The sequence below is a fragment of the Diadema antillarum genome, unplaced genomic scaffold, assembly GCF_040938485.1.
Source record: "Diadema antillarum isolate AM-2024a unplaced genomic scaffold, OU_Dant_1.0 scf00000211, whole genome shotgun sequence".
Taxonomy (NCBI): Eukaryota; Metazoa; Echinodermata; class Echinoidea; order Diadematoida; family Diadematidae; genus Diadema; species Diadema antillarum.
This window is the reverse complement of record NW_027271100.1, coordinates 2,056,095-2,083,413: the sequence shown is the minus strand read 5'-3', so window position 1 is coordinate 2,083,413 and position 27,319 is coordinate 2,056,095. Positions and strand designations below refer to the sequence as shown.

General features: G+C 39.0%; 1 protein-coding gene across 1 annotated transcript; it reads right to left on the bottom strand.

Moving 5' to 3' along the window:
- Window positions 1-10,846: 10,846 nt before the first annotated feature.
- Window positions 10,847-27,156, bottom strand: LOC139724317 (uncharacterized). Its single transcript, XM_071635461.1, has 2 exons — window positions 26,753-27,156; window positions 10,847-13,759 (listed from the first exon to the last, which is right to left on the bottom strand). The coding sequence occupies exons 1-2, from the start codon at window positions 26,774-26,776 to the stop codon at window positions 12,599-12,601; spliced, it is 1,185 nt and encodes a 394-aa protein (XP_071491562.1). The 5' UTR covers window positions 26,777-27,156; the 3' UTR covers window positions 10,847-12,598.
- Between the last annotated feature and the right edge of the window lie 163 nt (window positions 27,157-27,319).

Below are 27,319 nucleotides of genomic sequence, written 5' to 3'. Positions count from 1 at the left end.
AGCCCTGGTTCTATCCTCACCTGATGCCCATGTCCAGGGAGAGGTCTCCTGGATCTAGTAGATGCTTTTGTAGAGTCAGCTCTGATGGCAACATTCCTTTTGGTAGGTGACTTAGGCTTACAGTATGGCTGCAATGGTGTGGACGGCGACTCTACTTGAGGCACTGCACTTGAAAACTTTTTACTCTTAGGTCTCTGTTTTTTAGCAGATCCCCTTAAGTTCATTGACATTGTATCATCAGTGACACTTTCCAAGCTAATGAATGCTTCCCTGCTTCGCTCAGGTATAGATCTGCTTGAGTTTTCCACTCTGGCACTAATGCCTTTACAGTAGCATTTGTTTGCATTGCAACTACATGTTTTTGTACGCTTCTGGGTCTGCTCTATGCACTCACCACTGATGTGCTGCTCCTTGTTGCCACAGGATGAAGATGAACTTGTAGTTGTATTCTGCTCTTCCGAGGAATTTTTACATTCGAGAAGAAGCTTAGACTTCTTTGCAAGAAACTGGCGTTGCTTCAGTGACAGGGATTCCTTACATGTTTGCCGTTCGCGCCGCAGTAATAATTCACGCTGTCGAAAAATTTCCCGTTCAAATGCATTCTGCTGGACAACTTCCCTCGAGGAAAACATGATTGTTGCACGACGAAGCCCCACCTCGGCTTCGGTCGATTTCAGCAACCGCACCCGTCTCCGTTCGCGAGCTACTGATGCAGTTCACGTTGAAGCGCTAAGCGAGAGTGATTCCCATACATTCAATGACGATACGAAGCGTCAAAACTATTGTTCTTCCAAACAAGGGAGAGTTGTTTGATTGGTCCAAAGTAACATAGAGAAAACTATACAGAGCACTTGCTAACTTAGTGAAACTTTATCACAACAGGAAGCTGAGAAACTGGAAGTCTTGGCCACCGTAACTTGCGATAAACGGGTTAAATTTTAATAGAGTAGGCCTGTACACACGTTTCTTCCTTTTAAACTTTCATGCAGTACATGTAGTACGCGTGCCCCGCCGCGCCCGACGGATGGTTATGGATGGCCTATCGACTCGTACCGTGTACTAGTATACTAGTAACCCGTACCACACACTGCATGCCCAGAAAGATCCAGTGCGAAAAGTTGTACTGGAAGTGCAGTTTTATGTACTGAAATGCGAGAACAAGCATCTTGATGCTCGCGCTGGTGGTGGTGGTGGTGGTGGTGGTGGGGGGGGGGGGGGGGGGGGGTGTTCTACAAAGAATTTAAGATCAACTTAAGATTATGGTATGCTGTGTGTAACTTCAATAATGTTCTAACTTTCCAAATAGGAATGCAAATTTTGGAGACTTTTTCATACAGGCACTAAATAACAAAATAAAGTAAGGAACAAAGGATTTTTCTGTAAATTTTAATAAAAATTTGAAGTGGATTCTGAAAACATTAGATAAAACTGAAAAGAGATACCAACGGCATACCATATAAGTTTAAGCCGATCTTAACTTTTAAGTTCGACTTAAATTCTTCGTGAAACACGTACCTCCTGGTCACTATGAAATCTCTTTTGTGGCCTACAGCAGTCAGGGATTCCACTGCCGTGCAAGCCGTTGTGGTCTCCTGAACGCCATGATAAAAGTCCCTCAAAATCCAGCGCGGCAAATTAGTGGAATTTGCATGATGTGTAAATTATAGCTTCCCTAATGAAAAAAAAAAAAGATCATAACTCTATTTCAATTGGGATTCCATCTACCCGTCTTGAAAAATCTAAACGCCTAATTGTTCTATGTTTTTGTTTGTTTTTGCATAATAAATTATTAAACAGATCTTTTTTTTTTTTGTTTAATGATGTTATACTTTCACCTCGAGAGAGGATGTTATTTTCAATCATTTCAACACGCCTGAAACATCGTAATGAGGCATGCTGCGGATGCGTTATTGCATGGGATCATGTCTTCGAGTAGCGGTTGGGTAACGCTCTCGGCCATTCGTTCAACTGAAATGCCTACAGCACCCTCCCGCTATAAAGAACACGGTCATAACGAAATTCTCGTTAAAACAAAATAAAATTCATGTCCCAAATTAACCATCCATATGTCTTGCCAGTGGCGGATGGGTTCGGTGTAAAAATGGCAGGGGTAAAAATGGCAGAGGTAAAAATGGCAGAGGTAAAAATGGCAGAGGTAAAAATGGCAGGGGTAAAAATGGCAGGGGTAAAAATGGCAGGGGTAAAAATGGCAGAGGTAAAATGGCAGAGGTAAAAATGGCAGAGGTAAAAATGGCAGAGGTAAAAATGACAGGGGTAAAAATGGCAGGGGTAAAAATGGCAGAGGTAAAAATGGCAGAGGTAAAAATGGGAGAGGTAACAATGGCAGAGGTAAAAATGGCAGAGGTAAAAATGGCAGGGGTAAAAATGGCAGGGGTAAAAATGGCAGAGGTAAAAATGGCAGAGGTAAAAATGGCAGAGGTAAAAATGGCAGAGGTAAAAATGGCAGAGGTAAAAATGACAGGGGTAAAAATGGCAGGGGTAAAAATGGCAGAGGTAAAAATGGGAGAGGTATAAAATGGCAGAGGTAAAAATGGCAGAGGTAAAAAATGGCAGAGGTAAAAATGGCAGAGGTAAAAATGACAGAGGTAAAAAATGGCAGAGGTAAAAATGGCAGAGGTAAAAATGGCAGGGGTAAAAATGGCAGGGGTAAAAATGGCAGGGGTAAAAATGGCAGAGGTAAAATGGCAGAGGTAAAAATGGCAGAGGTAAAAATGGCAGAGGTAAAAATGGCAGAGGTAAAAATGACAGGGGTAAAAATGGCAGGGGTAAAAATGGCAGAGGTAAAAATGGCAGAGGTATAGGCCTAATGGCAGAGGTAAAAATGGCAGAGGTAAAAATGGGAGAGGTAACAATGGCAGAGGTAAAAATGGCAGAGGTAAAAATGGCAGGGGTAAAAATGGCAGGGGTAAAAATGGCAGAGGTAAAAATGGCAGAGGTAAAAATGGCAGAGGTAAAAATGGCAGAGGTAAAAATGGCAGAGGTAAAAATGACAGGGGTAAAAATGGCAGGGGTAAAAATGGCAGAGGTAAAAATGGGAGAGGTATAAAATGGCAGAGGTAAAAATGGCAGAGGTAAAAATGGCAGAGGTAAAAATGGCAGAGGTAAAAATAACAGAGGTAAAAATGGCAGAGGTAAAAATGGCAGAGGTAAAAATGACAGGGTAAAAATGTCAGAGGTAAATAATTATGTCAGTGGTAAAAATGTCAGAGGTAAAGTTGTCAGTGGTCGAAATGTCAGTGGTCAAAATGCTAGAGATAAAAATGCCATTGATAAAGATTTAGTCGTTGAAATGCAAGAGGAGGAGGTAAAAGTGACAGATTTTTTTTTTCTTCATGTTTCTGACATCTTGCTCGCAATACGCGCTTTTCGTGCCTTCTGAAATAAATAAAAGCACGGGGGAGATTGGGGAGAAATGGGACACGGGGAGAAATATGGGACACTCATGTAACTTGAAAAATGCTTGGCCAGTCAACAATCCAATTATATCAGTAAAAAGATGAGCCTCGGTACACCTGAAAATGGACATATTAACCGTTATACAGCTCTACAGGTATCTTGTCAGTAAAATATCAAACTTACTATAGATCTGGTAGGTCCTATACTATGTTAATATGTATTCTAATAAGTGTGCAAACTTCCGAAAATAAAATTGCTTGATAACAGACATGCAGGTATGAAAAACTGGCAGGGATCTTTTACTGTTTCTGTTACCACTGGGAGAAATTTAATAGGGCAGTGTTACATTTCTCCCCGCGGCACATGTAAATCCTACTTTGGTCATGATGGTTATCCAATTTCTCTCCAGGTTGTCTCATTTCTCCCCGCTTGATGTCCCATTCCCCCAAAATTAGGGGTTAAACAAATCATTAATTACACGAAAATGTTTTATATAAAAGGGGTATCACTAAAATTAATACTCTTAGTGGGGCAGCTTAGCAAATCTATCGTGCATTTTGTGATACAAGCACCAAATTTGGCACAAATGTACATTAACATATTGCAAACATTTTCAGATATTGGGCCACTTGGAATTCTATCTTTATGTTCGCCATATTGGATTTCAAAATGGTCGCCATTTGAAATCTACAGTTGCGATTATCTCTGGGTCTAATGGTGCTATTGACCTGATTCTGGTGTGTTCCGGGATTTACGCCCATGCTTTGGGGCAACAGCTAAGGTTGAAAGGCATCACACATTTACATTTTTTCGCCTGCGGATTCGTTCAACAATGATTGAAAGAAATCCCATGGCAAACTATCGGGGTTTTTTTCTCACTAGAACAGTTTATTGCTAAAATTCGTCTCCAGTTTTAATATAGGCATAAGTTTGTAAAGTGACCACAAAGTGTTCATTAAACTTCGAGATATTTATTTTGTTTTTGCGCCATGTGATACTTGAACAATGTAATAAAATATTTTGCAAGAGCTTACTTATGACTGCCGATACATCTGCTGTAGTTTTTTTTTTTCGTTTTGTATTTTTACTTCTACATTACGTCGCGATCAGGCCTTGTGAGATAAATAGGCTCCTACGAAACATGAATGTGAGAAAATAACATAGAACAGGTGAAAAATTAGCGGTTTCCTTCGACTATGTCTCCTTCACTTCTTTACACTAAACAGTTCAAAAAATGAAAAATAATGACAATATACTAGCCTGGATGTGAGCGGAATTCGTTTGTGCAAGAGTGTGTATGTGAGAGTATGTATATCTGCGTATAGAAGTATATGTTTATACCAAAAGTGGGTTCGTGCGTGTGTGTGTGTGTGTGTGTGTGTGTGTGTGTGATAACTTCATTGGGCGAAACAACGTATAGGATTATACTGTTTAAGGGCTTTGCAGCATTGTTGGAACCCCCTTATAATGATAGATAATAGTAATAATGATAATAATAATAATGATAATAATAATAATGATAATAATAATAATAATAATAATAATAATAATAATAATAACAATAATAATACTGAATGATACAAATAATTTCCCATAGGCCTACTAGGCTCTTAGCTGGTTTATCATACCTCTGAACAGACAGATTACGCCACTGCACTTGAATCAAACTCAGAATAATGAGAGTGCTCTGTAATCTTTTTAAAACATAATTCAATAAACATTCTTCAATTCTGCAGTTTGGATTTGATAATTCGATAAATACAGTTTGCTCTTCATACGTTTATCTCTGACGAAATCGCTGTCATTACTTCTAACATTTTACCTCTGCCATTTTTACCTCTGCCATTTTTACCCCTGCCATTTCTACCTCTGCCATTTTTACCTCTACCATTCATTTTACCTCTGCCATTTTTACCTCTGCCATCTTTACCTCTGCCATTATACCTCTGCCATTTTTACCTCTGCCATTTTTACCCCTGCCATTTTTACCTCTGCCATTTTTACCTCTGCCATTTTTACCCCTGCCATTTTTACCCCTGCCATTTTTACCTCTGCCATTTTTACCTCTGCCATTTTTACCTGGCACCGGCGGGGTTGGGGGGGGGGGGGGGAGGGGGGTGCACTGGACGCCCCCCTCAGCTCCCTGGCTTAACGGAATTCTTGGATCCGCCCCTGCTTTAGGGCCTATAGCCCCTATCAATACTTTCGGGGCTAGGCGGCCTATAACAAAATTTCAGTCAATACAGCGAAATACACTACATAAAAATACGAATAAGAGGTTTTCACCCTGCATGGGTTCAATGTCCCAATCACTATCTATTGAGCATAAGTTTTCATCTATTTTTTATTAGTGGGAATATTTCATTTTGGCAGCTATTTTGAACGCACTTCAAAAAATCCTCAGGATGCATGCAAGAGTGTATTCATCCAGTTTCAGATTCAGCCCCCTTGAAATTGGATTTAGAGCCATTTTTGGAAATTTTCCCCAATTTACATGGAAAACACACAGGAATTTTAAATATTGGCTGCATTTTTTGCGACTATTTTGGTGGCCATCTCGAACATCTCAAAACCTATAAGGCGATGATTTGGCTCAGTCATTAGCGCGTCTGCCTTCAGATCCAAAGGACCCGGGTTGGATTCTCGAGTCTCATACCGCCCCTTAACGAGGCAAAAACACTCAGTCCCTCAGATGGGACATTATAGGTCCCGTGTGCAAGAGTCACAATTCATGCACCTAAAAGATCCCGCTTTTTTCATTCGGCATCGGAAAGAGCAGGTTGGAACCCGATGAATTCGCCTCGTATATCTAAGTGGACCCCATGGAACACCAAAATAGCGCACAGCAGCTGATTGTGGGTTATCCAGCCATCTTCTCAGATGGAATAATGAAATAAACAAACAACAAACAAACAAACATCATCCATTATGCGGGTTTGGATTCAGCATCTTCGATATAAAATACAAATTGTACTATTATTAACTATATAGGTTATTAGGGTTCAGTTGGAATTTCCATGTGATAGTTTCCATTTTGGCAGCTATCTTGAATATAACATTGTATTACAAACCGTAAAAAATGTAAGATTTGCGTTATTCAGATTCGGATTTAGTACGATCGAAATACACTTTGAGAGCATTAACCATCACTTCGTAATTTCAATTTTTCACCATTCATGCGGTGCCTTTAATTACGGATCACGTACCGCAAAAAGAAACCAATGACCTTTCGACTCTGGCAGATTAACCTCTAGAAGGAAACAAAATAAAGTGCGGGACCCTGTGTGTGTGTGTGTGTGTGTGTGTGTGTGTGTGTGTGTGTGTAATTAAAAGGGTTATTTGTTATCAGGATTATAGTGAGGGCGGTCTTAGAATGACAAATTTTGAATTGTTTGTTAAGAGTCAACGAATTATGTGGTTGAAGCGATTGTTATATGGTGAGAAGCTCATGGGATGGAAACTTTTTTTTGATTATATTTTTAGGACTGCGGGAGGAAGATTCATATTTTTGTGCAATTATGATATACAATTTCTAAAGTTTAATGTACCATTGTTTTATTTAGAAATTTTGAGGGCATGGCAAGAAATGGAGAATAACCGGAATTATCAAGAAGGCAAGATTAATCCAATTTTTTTTAAATAATAAGGATTATTTGTGTAAAGGGAAAGTGATTTTTTGTGAAAATTTATATAGGAAGAATATTTATTTAGTGAAGCAAATTTTGGAAAAAGATCGTATGAGATCAGCAGTATATTTTCACAGGTTAGGATTAGATAGTGAAAATATAGTTAAAGTTTGGGAAATAGGGGAGGTTGTTGTAAGAAGCCAGAAATTTGAGGGAAATATATATGATTTTTATTCTGTTGATAAAGAGGAATATAATATTTCTTTGAAAATTTTTGAGAATGTAATTTTATTGAAAGATGTTTCATTTAGAAAGGTGTATGAACTCTTTGTTACAAATTTACAGCAATTGTGTTTTACGAATGAAAGATGGCCAAAATGATTATTTGTTTTCGAAACAGGAAATTACACATATATTTTTAAGACCAAGAATGACAACACTTCTAACAAAACTTAGGGAATTTCAGTATAAATTATTACATGGAGTTGTTTATACAAAGGAAAATCTTTTTGAGTTTGGTTTCGTTGCAATTAACCGGTATTCTTTTTGTGAGCAATCGGTAGAAACATATAAACATTTATTTTGGGATTGTGTGTATGTTAAGAATTTGTGGCAGGAAGTGATAGATAGGTTTGAGATGGCAGATCTTCGAAATATAGAGTGGAGAGACGTTCATTTTGGTGTTACGGGAAGGGATCCAAAAGTAAAATTTTATAATACAATAATTTTTATTTTGAAATATATCATTTTTAGATCTAGGTCGGAGGAAAAAATTCCTACCTTGGAGGAAATTTGTAAAAGAATAATAAGTTTTCGGGATGAAGAAAAAGAAATTGCTATGAAAAGAAATAAGTTGGGATTACATTTGCTGAAATGGGAAAATGTTTCTGAAACGAGAACTTAAGTATTGTTTTGTTTTCTTTTTCTTTTTATTAGTACAGTGTAGTTATCAGTGGTGAAGGCAATATAATGTGTCATTGGCCGCGCGCGGGGAGGGATAAGTTTTTGGTGGTGTAAAAGTTAAAGGATTTTGTCCGCAGCTAGGAGTTTGATGAGTTTTGTTTGGTGAATTTGAATGGGTATTTGGAGCGGTATTTGGGTGCGGGCGGACGATGCTTTTCTGCATACGGCCATTACACGCTTGAATGTTGTATGTATCAATCAACATTTGGAAGTTGTTTTCATTAGGAAGGAAGGTGGTATCGCTTCGGGTGTGTTTTGTGTGTGGGGTGTATGTGTGTATGTACGATTTTTGGTGTTGGTGTGTATGTGTGTTGGTGTTTGGGGTGTATGTGTGTGGTGGTTGTGGATGTATGTGTTTGGGGTGGTGGGATAGGTTTGAGTGCATCGGGGTTGGTGGGGATGGGGATTTGATTTTCAATGAAATGATTCCATTCTAGTTTTGTATAACGTATTTTTGTTGCTTTTTTTATGTATATACCCTTGTATATATATATATATATATATATATACCCTTACATACTCGATTTATAATCGAGTTGTTATGTTGAAGAGAGATGATTGGCAGTATAAGTATACCATAGTCAAAGATACATATATATATATATATATATATATATATTTTTTTTTTTTTTTTTTTTTTTGTAAATGTCAATACTTTCTCGTGAAGAAATGGTCAGTAGGATTGATTTATAATCGAGTTATGTTTGAAGGGAGATGATGGGCAGTATAAGTTGGTAATGGATTTGTCTTTTGAATGGCATTTGTACCGTTTTTATGTTCATGTTACACCCAGAATGGGTTGATTTATGATTGATTTGAATGAAATCAATAAAATATCATTGAAAAAAAAAAAGTAAGAGAGAGGGGAGAAAAGAGAGACATGGGAGAACAGATTGTTATGGAATGTATATTGCCTATAGAGTACGAAACAATGATAACAGTTTACAATCGCATAAAAGGGAACCAAAACCCAAAGAGGAATGTGGATTGAGTGAAAGCAGCAACATCATAGAACACGTCAGTGAAAGTTTGAGGGAAATCAGACAATCGATGCAAAAGTTATGAATTTTCAAAGTTTTGGTGTCGGAACCGCTGGATGAGGTGACTATAAGAGGTTATGACGTGTGTGTGGACAACAATATAAAGAAAATATAAAGAAAATTCCACAAAAATTCATTTTTCATGAAAATTACACATTCCATCATCTAGATACTGACATGATGTTAAGGGTATAGCAAAATTATTCCACCCTGCTTTATGAAAGCAGTTAGTCAACTGCTCTTTCACAATGCTGGAAAAGATTTTTTTTTTTTTTTTTTTTTGGGGGGGGGGATTTTTTTTAAATATTTTCTTTATATTGTTGTCCACTCATATACGTCAAAACCTCTAGTAGTCTCCTCATCCAGCGGTTCCAACACCAAAACTTCAAAAATTCATAACTTTCGCATCGATTGTACGATTTTCATCAAACTTTCACTGATGTGTTCTACGTACTAATGTTGCTGCTTTCACTCAATCCCCATTTAGGTTTGAGTTCCCTTTAAACTATAGGTTGTTAGCTCATGTACATCTTCATAGAGTTAGAGCATTATTGTATAAGATACAAGCCACTTGCACAATGCATGTAACTGATCGTAATGATAAGAAGATTGTATCAAAATGTCGATAGTGATAAGCGACTATGCTTTTTTCCCACATCACGCACTTTCTCCATATACTCATTACGTTCCACTTTGCATCAACTTTGAACTCTTCCATTTCTCACTGGCACTGGTGATGAACTAAAAAAATGAAAATCAGTAAGATGTGATGCAGGACAAGTAGCGTTTTCATCATTTTATTCTACGCACTGACTTTGACAAGAGTACCGAATGAATAGCATTTGAGTCAACGCATCTATGCAGTATACATGAAGAAGCCGTGTGGGATTCTACATAATAGTCACATAAATAAGATGAACAGGTGTCTGCAAGTGTATACAACAATACCAAGACCTATACAGTAAAGATTGTTGTGTGATTGGTAATCGATCACGTGAGATATTTATATCGGCAGAGTATCGAGTATACATTCAATTTTGTTCATTATGACTCTAAAGATACGCAGAGAAAATGCTATTAAGCAAACCGTATAAGTTCCAACAAAATTGGGCATAAAAATAACAAGAAAAATTATTGGAATCTACTGGATTCACAAAAACGTCTATGTTATAAAGTAGTACAGATTTCGGCCAGTACCTTTTGAATATACATACAAAGCCATGACACGCCATTTCTGACATGCAATCATTACATCTTACTAACACCGAGTCCCACGTTCCATCATCAACGAATATTTCAGGTCACCAAGATGGCGATGAATTCAGCCAATAAGAAACATGCAATCATAGACACCTCCTACATACCTCTTCATAAAAAAAGCCTCTCCAAAGTGCTTTAGTATCTCACTGGAGGAGACGTCGCCGCGACTAAAAAGACTATAAAAAAAAGAAGAAGCGTACACTACCATCAAAAAGGCGGATGTATACTGGTGACGTCTCCAAACACGGTAACCTTTATAACTTTTTTTTTTTTTTTTTGTCTGAAGTCGAGAGAACGTTGCGCGTCGCCGAGACTTCTCCGAAACGTCTTGTCATCATATAGGAGACGTCCCGAGACGTCTATACATTGTTGCCGGGTAATTCGCCATGGGCCTTCGCATGCAAGGTCCGAAAACGTTCGCAGGTCCACACAATAATTTGTCCCTGCAACATGGCCGCAATTGATAGAGACGTCTCCGAGACCTGTCAGAGACTAGAAAAAGTCTCCGGGGGGAAAAAAAAAATCAGTTTGTATGCACGATTCTCTAGCAACTCTCCAGAGACTCTGCTATAGTCTTCAGGAGACGTCTCCCAAACCAGTGAGATTCGAGTAGCCACCAAGGCCACGTTTCATAAAACTTGTTATCAGTGACAAGTTGTTATAGTAATTGTGACAAGCTACTGAAATCGTTGCATCTGACTGGCTGAGAGCAAATTTGTCATCTGATATGTGGCAGTTGTATGTCATTGATAACAAGTTTTATGAAACGGGGCCCAGTTTACCAGCTAGTCTCCGTGCCGACATACCCATGGGTAGGCCTATTATATACTGCCCTATAATAACGAACACAAATTATTTTGTGGTCTGAGCACATCACCAAGACCATACACTATTTACATGCGTTACAGTCATGCAGTATGTAGTTCAGACTGTTTAATCCACTGTACTTCAAAACAGCAAGAGAACGTTCAATAAAGCAATCACTATCTTCTTCGTAAAAAAGAATAATCACCCTTCTCAAATTACTCAGTGTTAACCAGTGCCACATGAAAGTATGGAATGTGACTTGTGAGTTCTAAAAAATGGCACCTGCCTATAGGTCGGAGATGAACGAGTAATTATTTTTTCATATTTAATAACATGAAGTACATGCAAAATATCATGCTTGCAATTTTGCGAAACTGCGGAACAATAATCATATCGTAATACACAATAAATGTACGCATAAAGCACGAACGGTGTTCATTCGCTCTCTGAGATTCCAAAATCCCCACCGACTATACGCACAGCATCACTCAGGTTTCCTCGGAGCCAACGCCCGAACGGGAATACTGTTCCACTCCACTGCTTTTCAAAACTAATTCTACATGTACTTCGATTTCTTCTTCATCCTATAACAACCAGTTCTTCGAGCTCTATTAACCCTCGACTAGCTTAAATCTACACAGAAAAGCTTCCGGAAATTAAATCGTGATATTGGATATCATGAGAAACAAAATAACCACAACGATTACAACAAGGCATGAATTCATTTCAGCTGCTCAAAACAAGAAAGGTTGATTAAAAAAAAACACCATGCAGCTTTACAGCAAAAATAGCTTTGAAAGTTCGTATATACACCGTGGTTATAAGGCGCGGGTACTATTTACTGAAAATACACTTAACAATTCACAATCAGTCATTAATTTGTCAGCAAACGTAGGCACACACTATACCCTGCACATAAAAACTAATGCTAATGCACGCAGCAAATGATAAGTGATTTCCATCACAATTGTCACAACCAATGTGCACAGGATTAGTGAAGCCGCATTCCCTAAAATATAATGCCTTAACTAAAAAGATATACAGCAACCTCTTTATAAGAGGGAGAGAACATGTAGCAAATCTGACAAAGAAATCAAAATGATAGGATTTTATACATATGTATCATTCAGAACTAAAAACTACAGAGCCATGCATGGTTCACAAACACAATTAACACTCAAGAAAACAGCTGAGCTCCACGAAAAAAAAGAACAAAAACACATATTTTGAATTTAAGCAACCTCAACAATTCATGACATCATAATTTTGACGGAAAATCGATACCAATACATTGTACCAACCACTTTACACAACAGACTATCAAGCACTAAGTAGGCCCTATATCGAAATTCGTAATGAGATGTTACGAATGGCATCTTGTCAGCAATAGAAGAGTTGTTGGAATGGAGATAAAAATAACACTCCGCTTCAAACAATACTCATTGATTGCTCAAATAGCTCTCATTATTTTCCGTAGATCTTTCTTTACATTTCGTAGGCCATGATGCGGTGATTGGCTCCGTCAACGACATAAGCCATTGTTTTCTGTCCCTCCTGTGTGACGGTCAAACCTCTCACGTAATCGAAACCTTCGCCGAAGTTGCCCAAGAACTCTCCAGTGGGACTGTACACAAGAACTGTCTCCACGCTGAAACCTGGCATGAAGCCGCAACGGACAGTGACGTAGATGTTGTCATGGTGATCGACGGCCAAACCTCTGCAGTCCCACTTCTTCCCGTTGTGCTTGACGTCGATGATCCGCAGTGCCTTGTTGTTATGCGTATTCCAGACCTGGATCCGGCGGTTCTTGAATTCTGCCACAACTAGGTGTTGTTGCGAATTCATTGCGATAAACCAAGGCGTATTCATCTGTCCGAGCGCTGATCCCAGGCCGCCTAAGATTCCAGTGCAATGGCGCTGCTGATTAAAGACAAAGATGCAGTGTTTGAAGCAATCGGAAACGTACACGTCTCCATTTCGGGCTACTGCGATACCACAGGGCTGGTGGAGAGTCTCTTGTCCAAACACCTGGGTGGGGACAAAATTGCTGAATTCCACAACCCGGTGATTAGCGAGATCCGTCACAACAAAACTCTTTCCTGTCCAAGCAATGCCATAAGGGTCAAACTTACCCGAGCCTTGCATATCCGGAGAGGCGAATCTATTGACTGGTCGAAAGATGGAATCGAACACTTGAACCTGGTTTGAATCCTTGTCTGTTACGACAAAGATGTTTTCGTGCTTCATGACGTCATGAGGATTGTTCATGCACGGCTTAAAGGTTTTGACCAAATTCCCCCGTACCCAGACCAGGACCGAGACGGGGCTGTGCTTTACGTCACTGCCACAGACCTTGACGTGGATCTTGTGGTGCCCGATGTCTTTCAAAGACACCCTCGTGACGCATATTCCGCTGGCAGACAGCTGGTTGGGAACCACAAGATTGGCTGTCTGACCACCCGGTGTCTCCATCACTAGATCCAATGTGGACAGAGCTTGTGGCACTACAATAGGGTTTCCACGGCTCCCACGCAGGGTGATGCTGATCTCAAGCATTGACCCAACTGGCAGTTTGGTGGCCGACACACCAACTGTCGTCTTATGGACGTCTGGAACAGGTGGAGCTCCGGGGAATGACATTTTCGTCTGCAAAAAGTCCAAAATGATGATAAAAGAGCATTGCGAATCTTGTGATCACACCATTTACGCTGAACACATAAACTGCGCAAGCTACTCCTCTTCTACAAATCCCAACAGTTAAAACAATATCATGTTAGCTGCCAAGATGACCGGGCACTTCCGAGACTCTGGAATAACTTACCGTTTATTAGAGATCAGGAAATTGCCAACTGTAGCAGTCTTTACATCAAGACGAAGGACCCATTTTAGCATTTGACTGTTCAGCGGAAAAGAACTACAAAACAATACGTAGGACCTGCGCCTTATATATCATCAGTATCATACCTTGAGGAGCAAGGCAATTTTGGTCATTCTATCAGTAATCATCTGGGATATGTGCATGGGATTACGATTACTTGGTGAAGAGATCAGTACATTAACGTGTGTATTCAAGTGTTAGTGTATGTGCATATGATAATAACGTTCAAATTGTTGCATCGACCTGCCATAAAGTGTTATGAAATAAAAATGAGATTAAAGATTATAGTTATTGCACGGAAATACTCTCAATTATTTGCTCTAAATATATTGAGCATTTGCAATATCATTGTGAGACAGTTTCAATCGTATGAACATATTTATCATGAAATAATTCTTTAAAAAAAAAAACATTTTGACTTCCACTACTGAAAATTTTACAAATAGCTCTTCGAAGTTTAAGCATCTTTTATAGGTTTGCTATAATTCGTTGATATCTATTTTTGGTGGCTTTACCGATCATCTTTTTTAACGTAAATGAACAAACAAACAAAAATAATTGGAAAAAGAGTCGGGAATGGCGTACGGAGTTGGGATTTCAAACTATTGTGCAAAGACTCTAATATCATAGCTTGATCGTTTCTGAAAGACCTGAAGGCATTTATGCGCTCTAGCGAGAATGCTATCGAAGGGTGATATTCTGAGCCTCCATACCCTATAATATTCTCCACGAGGGTAATACAACACGTCTCGTACAGCGCCTATGTATATAGCAGAGAAGATTTAAAACTTGCGAAACATTGCTAAATACCTAAGGTTAAGTTGAATATAAACATTTTTGCATTGCCTATGATACTACTGCATTCTCTACCACTTACAAAAAAAAAAAGGTTTAGGCTATTATGCTATAATGTGGTGCAACTGTATAGTATAGGCCCTACAAAATAGACTTCGAATGTGCTTTAGGTCAAATATGACAGAATGCTTACAGTGCTCACACTCTAGGGGTATAGACACACTGATAAAACGCATTCCTCTTTAAATTGCAATATGCGACTCCACGAGCTCCGGTCCCCCCCCCCTTTTTTTTTTTTTTTTTTTACACTGCAGATCATCAAAAAATACAGAACCTGCAGATACGATGATCCCTATTATAGTAAATTCCTCAAAGCCCTTCAGCGTAATCATGTATAGCTTTGTGGAAAGTGGACTCTCAGACTGTGAGCAAGGAGGTACTAGGCCTAGTACCTCCTTGCTATGAGCAAGATTTCATGAAGATTTCATCTTCCAAGCGCAAAGCCTAGTTGCACTTCAATATCAGGCAGGCATCAATCAAAGGTTGTCAATTCAATACGTGACTCTCAATTTCATTCAGTTTCATAAACTATCTCCCGTATATCATCTGGTTTTGGTCACCAGTTTATGGAACATCATCAATAATTATTTCAAAACATACTGAGTACACGACATGCAGTTTAACGTGTGGTGATGGCGGCATCAAAATAGATGTGATAAATAAGCCTGATCAGGCTGTCTGCATTGACGTTTAAGGTATCATGCAACTAAATAATATGATAAAAAACCCAATTTGGTATCAATATCAAAGCACTGCTGCTGAGGGGAGCAAGATCACATGACCACAGGGCGCGAACAGACTGGGATGGGAATTCCCTAAAGAGGTCCGAGCCGATCTCTTTGGAATTCCCCAGTCTGGTAATTTTATGGGTTTCGTTTATAGTGCACAATTGCCTTCTTTTGTTCTGTTTGCTTTTTGATGTTTTGTCTCTTTTTGGGAGGTGGGGAGTTTTGACCTACATAGGCGAAGAAGCGCCAACGACTAGTCTGGTTTCCAGACTCTTTGTCAATTGGATTCCTTTCATAATATGCTTGCCGAATGCAAATCCACTTAAACCTGCTCCAGAGGGTCTGGAAGCCAGACTAGTCAACGACGTACTGGGGATTCCCAAGCCAAGCCATGCGAAGGGAGAATGCTTTGGTTCTCCTGTAGTCTAGCAGCCAGAAAGGGTCCCCGTGCACCCCCCTTAAAACAAAATTCTACGATATGTTCGGAGATCGTCAGAACCTGTATTTTCCGAATCCGGTTGTCGCCAGCGGAAAAAAAGGTTGCGCGCGCGTCTAATTTGCATATTTCTAAGATGGGCGCCGCCCGTTGCTAGGAGACGGATTATTTTTGAATAACTTTAGTTAGGAATAACAAATTACCATAAAAATGGTATCATTTTGAAGAGAATTAAATTTCCTACAAGCTGATACCCCATTTGATGGGATAGATAGATGTTGTCATGAAATATTAAGGAAGGAATTATGTTTTTTAGCATTTTTCTAAAAAGATAGGGAATTTGGTTATAATGTTCTTTTCCATACATTTAATATGCATTTACAAATAACATTTGAATTTTCCTATAATTATCCCCAAAACATAGCTATTATCATGTGAAAACGGCTTTCCAATACATCAATTCCTTTAAAAGTTACACGACATTAAAGGGGATATGGTTCAATAGGTTTTACAGCAATATTGAAGGGTTACAATGTCTCCGCGCGCAATTGCGTAGGTTCTGTATGTGGGGTTTGTTGTAGATCACTGCTATCTATTGATCAAATCTCATCGAAATCGGCGAAGAAAGAAAGAAAAATTACACTTTCTATTCCTTATATGAAATAAAAATGTTTTTTTTTTTCTATTCTGTGTTACCAAACTCAATCCATTCAGCTTCCCATATGAACAGTTTCTTGTCTTTTTGGATTCCCTCCAAGAACGTGAAATTAATCACAACTTATCTGATATTAAAAAGTTAAAGAAAAAAAATTACGTGACAGTTTCCTCTTATTGTAAGATTAAAGTGAAAAAAAAGAAGAATCTTATGCTAAAAGCGCTAAGAAATAAAGAACTTGTTAAATGACCTTTCAGAGTTTAAAATGAAACATGGCTATCTTATTTTTTTATAACAAAATGAAGGGAAGTATCTGTGTAGTTCATGTCGGCCCATACTGGGTTACATCATAAATTCTTCAGAAATGGTCCCCGTGCATCCCCCCCCCAAAAAAATCTACGATAGGTCAAAGGTCAAAGATCAAGTGAAATACATGCTCTCCTATTCATCCAATTAAACCTAGGTCAAGGAAGGTGACCATTCAACACATTTGTGACAAACATGCCATTATAATATTTTGCCAATTTTGTGAAAATGTAATCACACATTGTCCACATGTACTATAGACCTATTAGGAGAATCATGCATTATGGCGGAGGCATACCAGTCGTCATAGCGACATTTCTAGTTTAATATTACAACGAAGATTACGACTACTATTAGCAGTTGGTAATTAAGTGGTGTACGAAGACTAACTCAAACAATACATCATTATTTGAGTGGCTATAATGTACAATTGATAAAAACCCAATCAATCTGGTTTTTTTTTTTCAGGTTATACAGTGCGTATCAAAAAAAGGTAATCCAACTTTGGCGGGCTACTACTTTACAATTGTCAGCTATGGAGAGCTCAATGTTTTAATTCTAATGATATCACAAACCATCGAAAGCTATGTTGCCGGCTGAAAGCAATAACAAATTTACTTATTGTATATTATAGAAAGAATGGCCACGCGAAAGTAACAAGATTAATGCTCTGTTACTGGGAATTTGAAAACAATAATGACATTGTTTCCATTCCTGTTGTGTCGTTGGTTGTTGGCGTGTTTCCTTTCAAAGAGTGAAAGTAGTAGTAGGTTAATAGATGTCGGCGTTAAAGCTTGTACAATATAACAATATTGGTCACAGTTTATTATTCCGAAGGTTCATTTTTTCCCCCAAAGGTTCATTATTCCGGAGATTCGTCATGATATAGATAAACGGGCCCAAATTAGTTATTGCTGAAAGCAATAACACATTTACTTCTTGTATATTATAGAAAGAAAGGCCACGCGAAAGCAACAAGATTAAATGCCCTGTTACTGGGAATTTGAAAACGATAATGCCATTGTTTCCATTCCTGTTGTGTCGTTGGTTGTTGGCGTGTTTCCTTTCAAAGAGTGAAAGTAGTAATATAGTAGGTTAATAGATGTCGGCGTTAAAGCTTGTACAATATAACAATAGTAGTTATAGTTTATTATTCCGAAGGTTCATTTTTTCCCCCAAAGGTTCGTTATTCCGGAGGTTCGTCATGATATAGATAAACGGGCCCCAATTTGTTATTGCTGAAAGCAATAACAAATTTACTTCTTGTATATCATAGAAAGAAAGGCCACGCGAAAGCAACAAGATTAAATGCCCTGTTACTGGGAATTTGAAAACGATAATGACATTGTTTCCATTCAAAATTCAAAATGGTCACCTTCCTTGACCTAGGTCTAATTGGATGAATAGGAGAGCATGTATTTGGGAATTTTAGGACTTTAACTTGACTTTGGCCCTTTCATAAGTTTATGCATTAAGTAATTTTCAAGGTATGGAGAAAAAGTGCAATTTTTGTATTGAGTAGAAAATTGTTACCATTTTCATCTGGCCTTTGACCCTAAAATTCATAAGAGAATCACTGTCAGGCAGAACATGCATAAATATGTACTAAGTTTCAAGATACCATGAGCCACTTCCGAGACATGGAGGAAGAAGCAAGTTCAGCACTTTCTCTTGATCCTTGATCTTTGACCTTTTTGGCAAAAAAAAAAGAAATTGCCAGAGAATCTCTATTTTGGGTTATACATGCATACACCAAGTTTAAGTCCTGCTGGCATTGCATAAATATGAGGAAATAGTAAAATTTTGAAGTGTTGCCCTTGACCTTTGACCCCATGAACCCCAAATTCCCTAGATAATCACTTCCAGTCAGTACATGCATAATATATACTATGTTCCATGAAGATCTCTCTCTCTAGTCACGTAGCATACAAATATGCAGGTGTGGTTCGGATGAGAGAACGCCATTGTCTGCGGTCAGCGGCAGCTCTGGTAGCCTCTGTAATGCTTGCTCCAGTCACCTGTTTGATGTCATCAAGCCAGCTTGCTGCGGGTCTTCCTCTTTTACGTTTTCCCTCAACCATTCCCTGGATGATTGTTTTCTGCAGGCAGTGATGTCTGGTAGCATGGCCAAAATATGTCAATTTTCTGGCCACAATATCAGCCCGTAGTTTCTTTTCCACTCCAAGCTCCTCTAGCACCCATGTATTTGTTCTTCTTTCTTTCCATGGTATCCTCAGTATCCTACGATAGCACCACATCTCAAACGAATCCAGTCTCTTCTTGTCTGCTGACTTCATTGTCCAGGATTCTGAGCCATATGATGCCACGGCAAAGGCTGTAGATCTTAGTAGCCGGACCTTGAGGGAGGAAGGGAGTTTACTTTTCCAGAGCTTTGTCATACTTTGTACCATATTCCGGGCCATTGCTAGTCTTCGTTTAATCTCCTGTGAGCAGTCCCCTTTGGTGTTTATGATGGAACCCAGGAACTCGAAGCTTTCCACCTCTTCAATGGCATCACCATCTAGAGAAAAGACACCATCTGCAAAACTCCGTTCTCCATCTACAACCATGATCTTAGTCTTTCTAGTATGCAGCATTAGCCCCCTCTCTTCACTTGCTATTTTTACTGCTCTGAGTAGATCCATCAATTCTCTTCTGTTGTTACAAACCAGGGTGGTGTCATCCGCATACCTGAGATTTGTTACCCGTTGGCCACCTATTGTCACTCCACCAAGGAAATCTCCCAGGGCATCTCTCATAATCCGTTCAGCATAGATGTTGAAAAGCTGGGGCGATAGTATGCATCCCTGTCTGACACCTCTACCAATCTTGAACCATTCTGTGTCACCTCTGCTTGTTCGTACTGTAGACTCTTGATCTTTATATAGCTTGCTAATGAGCTTCACTATATGGCTAGGAAAACCCATTTCTCTCATAGTGTTCCATAATTTTGCATGACAGACACAATCAAAGGCTTTGCTGTAATCTATAAAGCACAGGTAGAGTGGTACAGAGTGTCCTCGGCAATTCTCAATGATGTTTCTGATGTTGATGATATGGTCTCTCGTGCCTCTTCCTGCTCTAAAACCAGCCTGCTCTTCAGATATCTCATTTTCCATCTGCCGTTTCATTCTGTTGTTGATGATCTTGAGTAGTATTTTGCTGGCATGGCTTATCAAACTAATGGTGCGATGGTTTGAGCACTCCTTTACATTTCCTTTTTTAGGTATCGGGATAAAGACCGCTCTTCCCCAGTCCTCGGGCCATTCTACATTCCTCCAGATTCTGTCACATAGTTTCCACGTGATGTTTATGCCTTCCTCACCAGAGGCTTTCCATAACTCGCCTGGGATATCATCCCAGCCTGGTGATTTCCCGTTCCTAATTTCTCTCATTGCTTGGCGCACTTCCTCCAATAACGGGGGTGGTTCTAACTCTTGTTCCCCTAGGTTGCTGTTGGCAGAGTCTGCCTGGGTCTTCTGCTCGTAGAGCTCCTTGCAGTACTAGGCCCATCTGTTCTTTATGTCTGTGCTCTCTGTTAAGGTGGTACCATTTCTGTCATTGATGACATCTGACCTTGCTGATGGTTTTTGAGTCATTTTCTTTGACCAGAGCATACACCCTCTTAGAATCACTCCCTGCTCTTTCTATCTCCTCACATTTTCTCTCAACGAAGGCACGTTGATCAGCTCTAACTGCTTTTGACACTTCTTTGTGTTGTCTTCGCCACTCAGCCATATCCCCTCTCTTCCTCGCATCCTGTCTCTTGTCAGCAAGTCAGTTCTAATGTTGTTCTGGATAACCATGGTTGCTTCTTCTTCTTCTTCTTTGGGATGACCTCCTTAACTGTGCTTAACACTGCTTCTTTCATTCCTTCCCACAGTTCATTGGGAGACAGCTCTTCATCATCAATCTGAAGAAGTGCCTGAAATCTATTGCTCACACTAACAGTGTACTGTTCCGGTATGTTGTCTACATCAAACCTTAATGGTGGTGTCTCTTTCTTCTTTACTTTGAGCTTTAGTTTCAGCTGTGCAACCAGAAGCTGGTGGTCACTCCCACAGTCTGCACCTGGTCTTGTCCGAACACTGAGCAGTGAAGAGCGCCATCTTCTTTTAACGAGAATATAGTCAATCCGGTTTCTTACATTGTCCCCGGGGCTCTTCCATGTCCATAGTCTTCGGGGGTGCTGCTGGAAGAAAGTGTTTCCAACAATCAGGTCATTAGCTTGGCAGAAATCTTCCAAACTATCTCCACGTTCATTTCTTTCTCCCAATCCATATTTTCCGACGATCTTAGACTTGGTCACTGATTTGCCAATTTTTGCATTCCAGTCTCCCATTATCACAAGAACATCTTTGTTCGGAATCTTGTCAAGAGTATCTTGGAGCTGATCATAAGTCTTCCATGGCTTCATCAGATGCAGTAGATGTTGGCGCATAGACCTGGATGACGGAGATGTTAAATGGGTGACCTTCCAGTCTGAGAGTAATAATTCTTTTGCTTATTGGGTTGAAACCCAAGAAAGACTTAGCCGAGTTTTTGTCCAGGATGAAGCCTACTCCGTGTTCCCTCTTTCCGCCGTCTTTGCCTGAATACACAACTGTGTAGCCATCTTCGGTAGTGAAACGACCTTGGTTGAGCCACCAAGTCTCTGAAATACCAAGCACACTGATATTTTGTTCTCCCATTCGGGTTATGATGATCTCCATCTTGTCAGCATTCATTCCTTGAACATTCCATGTCCCTATAATTCTAGGTTTTCTCAGGTTTGTGCTGCTCCTTTCATGCACAGGATTATCGGCAGTATATTCTGCGTCCTTACAGCTGTGCCTAGTCGGTGCAACACGCTCCTCTTCCCCAGTAGCCATTGACGCATCATCTGGCCTGCGGGTCCCACCATCAGATGCCGGTTTTCCACAATGTTTACGAACTCTCATAAGAACTATCGTGGCCAAGAAAATGCAGTGGGTGGCCGGGTCCTTCTGCATTGCTGGATGGCCATCGTTGACTCTCCAGAGTCGATGCCCTTAAGATAGATCTTGTTTTTAGTTCCACCAGGGTGTCCAGCCACCCTCCTCACCATTCTCCAGTTGGAGACTGGTGGGTTTGCCGGTTTAGTCGCCGACAATCCGACCCTGAAACAGGTTGTACTGGGCTACAGGGTACCAGTAGCAGATCATCCTGACCTGACATGAAGATACCTTGAACAATATCCAAGATACAGAGAAAAAAAGTAAAATTTTAACATTTTCACTTGACCTTTTCACATTTGACCTTAACCTTATGACCCCAAACTTTTACCAGTGAATTTTAATTGGGTAATACCTGTATACACTAAGTTTCAAGAAAATATCTTTAGGCATTGCAGAGATATGAGGGAAATAGTGAAATTTTAAGCATTTGACCTCGACCTTTTGACTTTTGACCTTGAGCATGTGCACCCAAAAGTTGATAGGCAGAATTTCACCCCCAATACACATACATGCCAAATTTCAGGTTTTTTTTTTTTTTTTTTTTTTTTTTTTTTGTTACGCTGTCCACAAAATTCATTACGGACGGAGAGAAGGACGGACGGAAGGACGGACAACCCGAAAACATAATGCCTCCGGCACCACTTCTTGGCGGAGGCATACAAAAGAATCTAGATTACATAGGTGAAGTAATCTTGGAAGATATGTAAATATTGATATGTACGGTATTGAAACTGTCGTGTTGATTATCCTTATGGTACGTTTCCACTCTCGTGGCATTCACTAAGCTGGGTCCACTTTCTCGATTCGCCCGAAATCGTGGTCTTACTCGCGGACTAATCGTGCTGATCATCAGATAATCAAATCTTGATGTCAGTCAAAGACATTGTGTTGATCGTAGTAATTTTTCAAACAGTCCAATAATTCTTCTACGATCAACACGATTACCACCATAGACCTCAAGATGTGATAAGCCATGATAAGATCACCATGGTCACTCGTAGACTAAGAATCGATTTGTGGTAGATAGTATACATGTATTAGCATATCGAGACTCGCGACAATGGCAACCTAGTGAAAGTGTTTAACGTGCAATGTCAATAATCTTTTGGGTATCGATCATGCACATTTATAGTTACTCTATCTAAAAAGGACCGGCGGACGAGTAGGGCATGGATATCTGAAAACATTGGATGGTGTATTTAACTCATGCATGAGTTGTTATTCCAGCGGAACTTACATGCGCTCTATAAAGTGGATTGCACGTCAGATGCGCCTATAGCAGATACACTTCAAATCATTTTAGTAAATTTATCTAATTATAATAGATGTCTAATTTCTGTGGAAAACATGAAAATATTGTATTCGTTGTGGTTAAACATTTACACACTGAATATGTCTAATGTTTAACACATTAGTCATACACAAACATCCTTGAACACAAACACACACAACACAAAAGTATACAAACCTGCATAAATATAAACGTGATATATATATATATATATATATATATATTTATATATTTATATATAGATATAGATATATTATATATAATGTTTTATAGATCCATGGTCTACTTAACCATAACATTTTTTTTCTCTCTCTCTCATTTTTGTATAATATTGATTATTAGTCACTCCTAACGGATTCAACAACCAAGTTTACGTTGTATTGCATTTAAATCAACCCATGTAATAAAGTTAAGTGCATGAAATCATTTTTTATAAAAAAAAAACAGAATTTGAAAGCGACTGGATTTGACTTGCAACTATTCGTTTTTATCAATGCCATTCCTTGGTATTTGTAATCTATCTATTAGTTTCTTGGCAATAATAAACGTGTGAGCAATATGTTTAAAAACCATCAGGCGAACCACCAAAGAATGAGAACACGTATGTGCGATCTTATCTTAAAAAAATAAATTGATTTCCTGCTAGAGCATGGTGAGAAATATTTCGCTTGTGCGGTATACATGTAACTCTTATTTCGACATCTAAATAAAGCATTCGAGTTTGATGTTCCATGAATGCATTAATGGCGTATTGAATAAATTCACGAAATTCACGACTGAGCTCATTTCCCGTGCATGAATGCCTGTGTGTGATATTGGAGGTGTGAGTATGTGTGTGAAGATGATCAGAAGAATGAGAGTTGATGAAGAGAAGTTTGATTAATATCGATATGTTGGAAACCCCTATCCAGGTAAGCCCGTTTCGGCCGTCATGAAATTACACCTCTCGTAAGGCCTTTATTCTATTTGATGAAAAAAGACGTAAACTAAAAGTGAAGCTGAGTAGATCAAAGGTGATAGCGAATAAAAGATTTAATTTGCTTTCATATTCCACAAGATGTAATGATATTTAATCAATAATTTGGATGTAAGAAGTGATAGGGTCTCATACTTGCAATGATTATTATAGTATTACACGCGTTACGCAAGTGCGGCCGTCGACATTACCCTTAAATTTCTGTATAACCGTATTGAACCTTTTCCCTTTAATGTCGTGTAACTTTTAAAGGAATTGGTGTATTGAATAGCCGCTTTCACATAATAATACTTATTTATGGGGTTTAACTTAAGGAAAATTCCGATGTTATTTGTAAACAGAAATTAAATGTATGGGAAAAACATTACTGAAATCTGTATTTCTTGGGAAAAATGTAAAAAAAAAATCCTTCCTTAGTATTTCATAACAACAACTATTTATTACATAAAACGGGGTATCAACTTGTAGGAAATCTAATTCTCTTTAATATGATACCATTTTTATGGTAATTTGATATTCTTAACTAAAGTTATTCAAAAATAATCCGTATCCTAGCAACGGGCGGCGGCCATCTTAGAAGTATGCAAATTAGACGCACGCGCAACCCTTTTTCCGCTGGCGACAAGCAGATTCGCAAAATACAGGTTCTGACGATCTTCGAACACATTGTAGATTTTTTTTTGGGGGGGGGGTGCACGGGGATCATTTCTGAAGAATAGTAACCCAGTATGGGCCGACATGAACTACACAGATACTTCCCTTCATTTTGTTATGAAAAAGTAAGATAGCCATGTTTCATTTTAAACTCTGAAAGGCCATTTAACAAGTTCTTTATTTCTTAGGGCTTTTAGCATAAGATTTTTCTTTTTTTTTCACTTTAATCTTCCAATAAGAGGAAACTGTCACGTCAAATTTTTTTCTTTAACTTTTTAATATCAGATAAGTTGTGATTTTGGAGGGAATCCAAAAAGACAAGAAACTGTTCATATGGGAAGCTGAATGGATTGAGTTTGGTAACACAGAATAGAAAAAAAAAAACATTTTTATTTCATATAAGGAATAGAAAGTGTAATTTTTCTTTCTTTCTTCGCCGATTTCGATGAGATTTGATCAATAGATAGCAGTGATCTACAACAAACCCCAGATACAGAACCTACGCAATTGCGCGCGGAGACATTATAACCCTTAAAATAATATTGCTGTAAAACCTATTGAACCTTATCCCCTTTAATGTCGTGTAACTTTTAAAGGAATTGGTGTATTGGAAAGCCGTTTTCACATGATAATAGCTATGACTGGGGGATAATTTTAGGAAATTTCAAATGTTATTTGTAAATGCATATTAGATGTATGGAAAAGAACATTATAACCAAATTCCCTATCTTTTTAGAAAAATGCTAAAAAACATAATTCCTTCCTTAATATTTCATGACAACAACTATTTATCCCATCAAATGGGGTATCAGCTTGTAGGAAATTTAATTCTCTTCAAAATGATACCATTTTTATGGTAATTTGTTATTCCTAACTAAAGTTATTCAAAAATAATCCGTCTCCTAGCAACGGGCGGCGGCCATCTTAGAAATATGCAAATAAGACGCGCGCGCAACCTTTTTTTCCGCTGGCGACAACCGGATTCGGAAAATACAGGTTCTGACGATCTTCGAACATATCGTAGAATTTTGTTTTAGGGGGGGTGCACGGGGACCCTTTCTGGCTGCTAGACTACTGTGTACACTTCGGAATGTCTGCATGATCCACACACTCCACAAACACGCATAAACACAAACCTTGCACAAACACACACAAAAGGCTCGTGCCTTCAAAAGGCAACATCTGCCACGAATGTATGTAGTACACTGTAATTATAGCCAAAGATCCTAGCAATAAAGAGACGACAGACGTCAGACCAAGGAGGTATGAGAGATTACCTCCTTGGTCAGACACAATTATGGTTTCAGCGACGAGCACTACAAACGATCTCCGAACGAGTAGAATTCGCATGACCAAATCGTGCGACTCTAAAATTCCTGTACATATCATTTTATACATGCACTGCACTGTTTGCCTGCATGAAACGGAAGCGGCGATTTACTAGAGTATACACTGAAGGTATCCAGGCAGGGGAAGTATTTTCAGGACGAGTTGTAGTTCATATAAGATGGTACACCAAACTCGATCATCATCGTGTAATTGACGAAATTAGAAATAGAATAATTAACAGAATACCAAGTGAGACATTTCAGCTCTACAAATACGTGTTTAATTAAGTGAGTGCTCTTACAGTGCAGGAAAGCTCAGGAACGCGATCAAGACCGTATACCTGCAAATACTGACCAAATATTGAAGCTTATTCTTGTAGGTCCTATATCACTGAAACAGAAAGCCAAACAGTAACACGACACGGTACATAAAAACTATTTGTGCACGTGCATGTTGACGTCTTCACGGCTGGTAACTTCGCCTGAATTAGATGTATATTCTATACTGCAGCATTGATTCAAACAATAGATAGTGTGTGAATGATTCGATGCTTACCGGATATACCGTGGCGTGACGCATACAGAGATTTCACCAAAGATTGTGCTCACCGCCTGTGCTCAGCTTGCTGGGTAGACAGAAAGATCCGTCTGTAAGGAGGACTCTTTTTATATTTTGCCATTAACGCTGTCCTCCGTAGACAGACGGAAGGTTGCAGTACCCATTGCTGTGTGGATGTTCTTAACCACTGTCTCTATGGAAAATTGGGTGAGGTACCTCACCCTTCTCGATTGCGTCTAATTCACGGCCCTAGGTCGGCAAATTTAAGCTTGTATAGTGAAATTAGCTTTTTAAGAATACATTAAACTCACCAGATTAATGAATAATCCAAAATTTTAGTAGAATTTTCAACGTAAAACACAGCCTGTCGCGTCGTTACGTTCAAACTGCAGAAACATACACTATGAATCTCTTAGCCAATCACATGCGAGGTAGTTTCTATGTGTTTGTTTTACTTAAACACGTACCTCGCATGTGATTGGCTTACAGATTCAAGATGGCGACTTACAGCTTGCGAACGGCGATGTTGCGATATCGATAAAATGTCTGCGTTATAACCGAGTT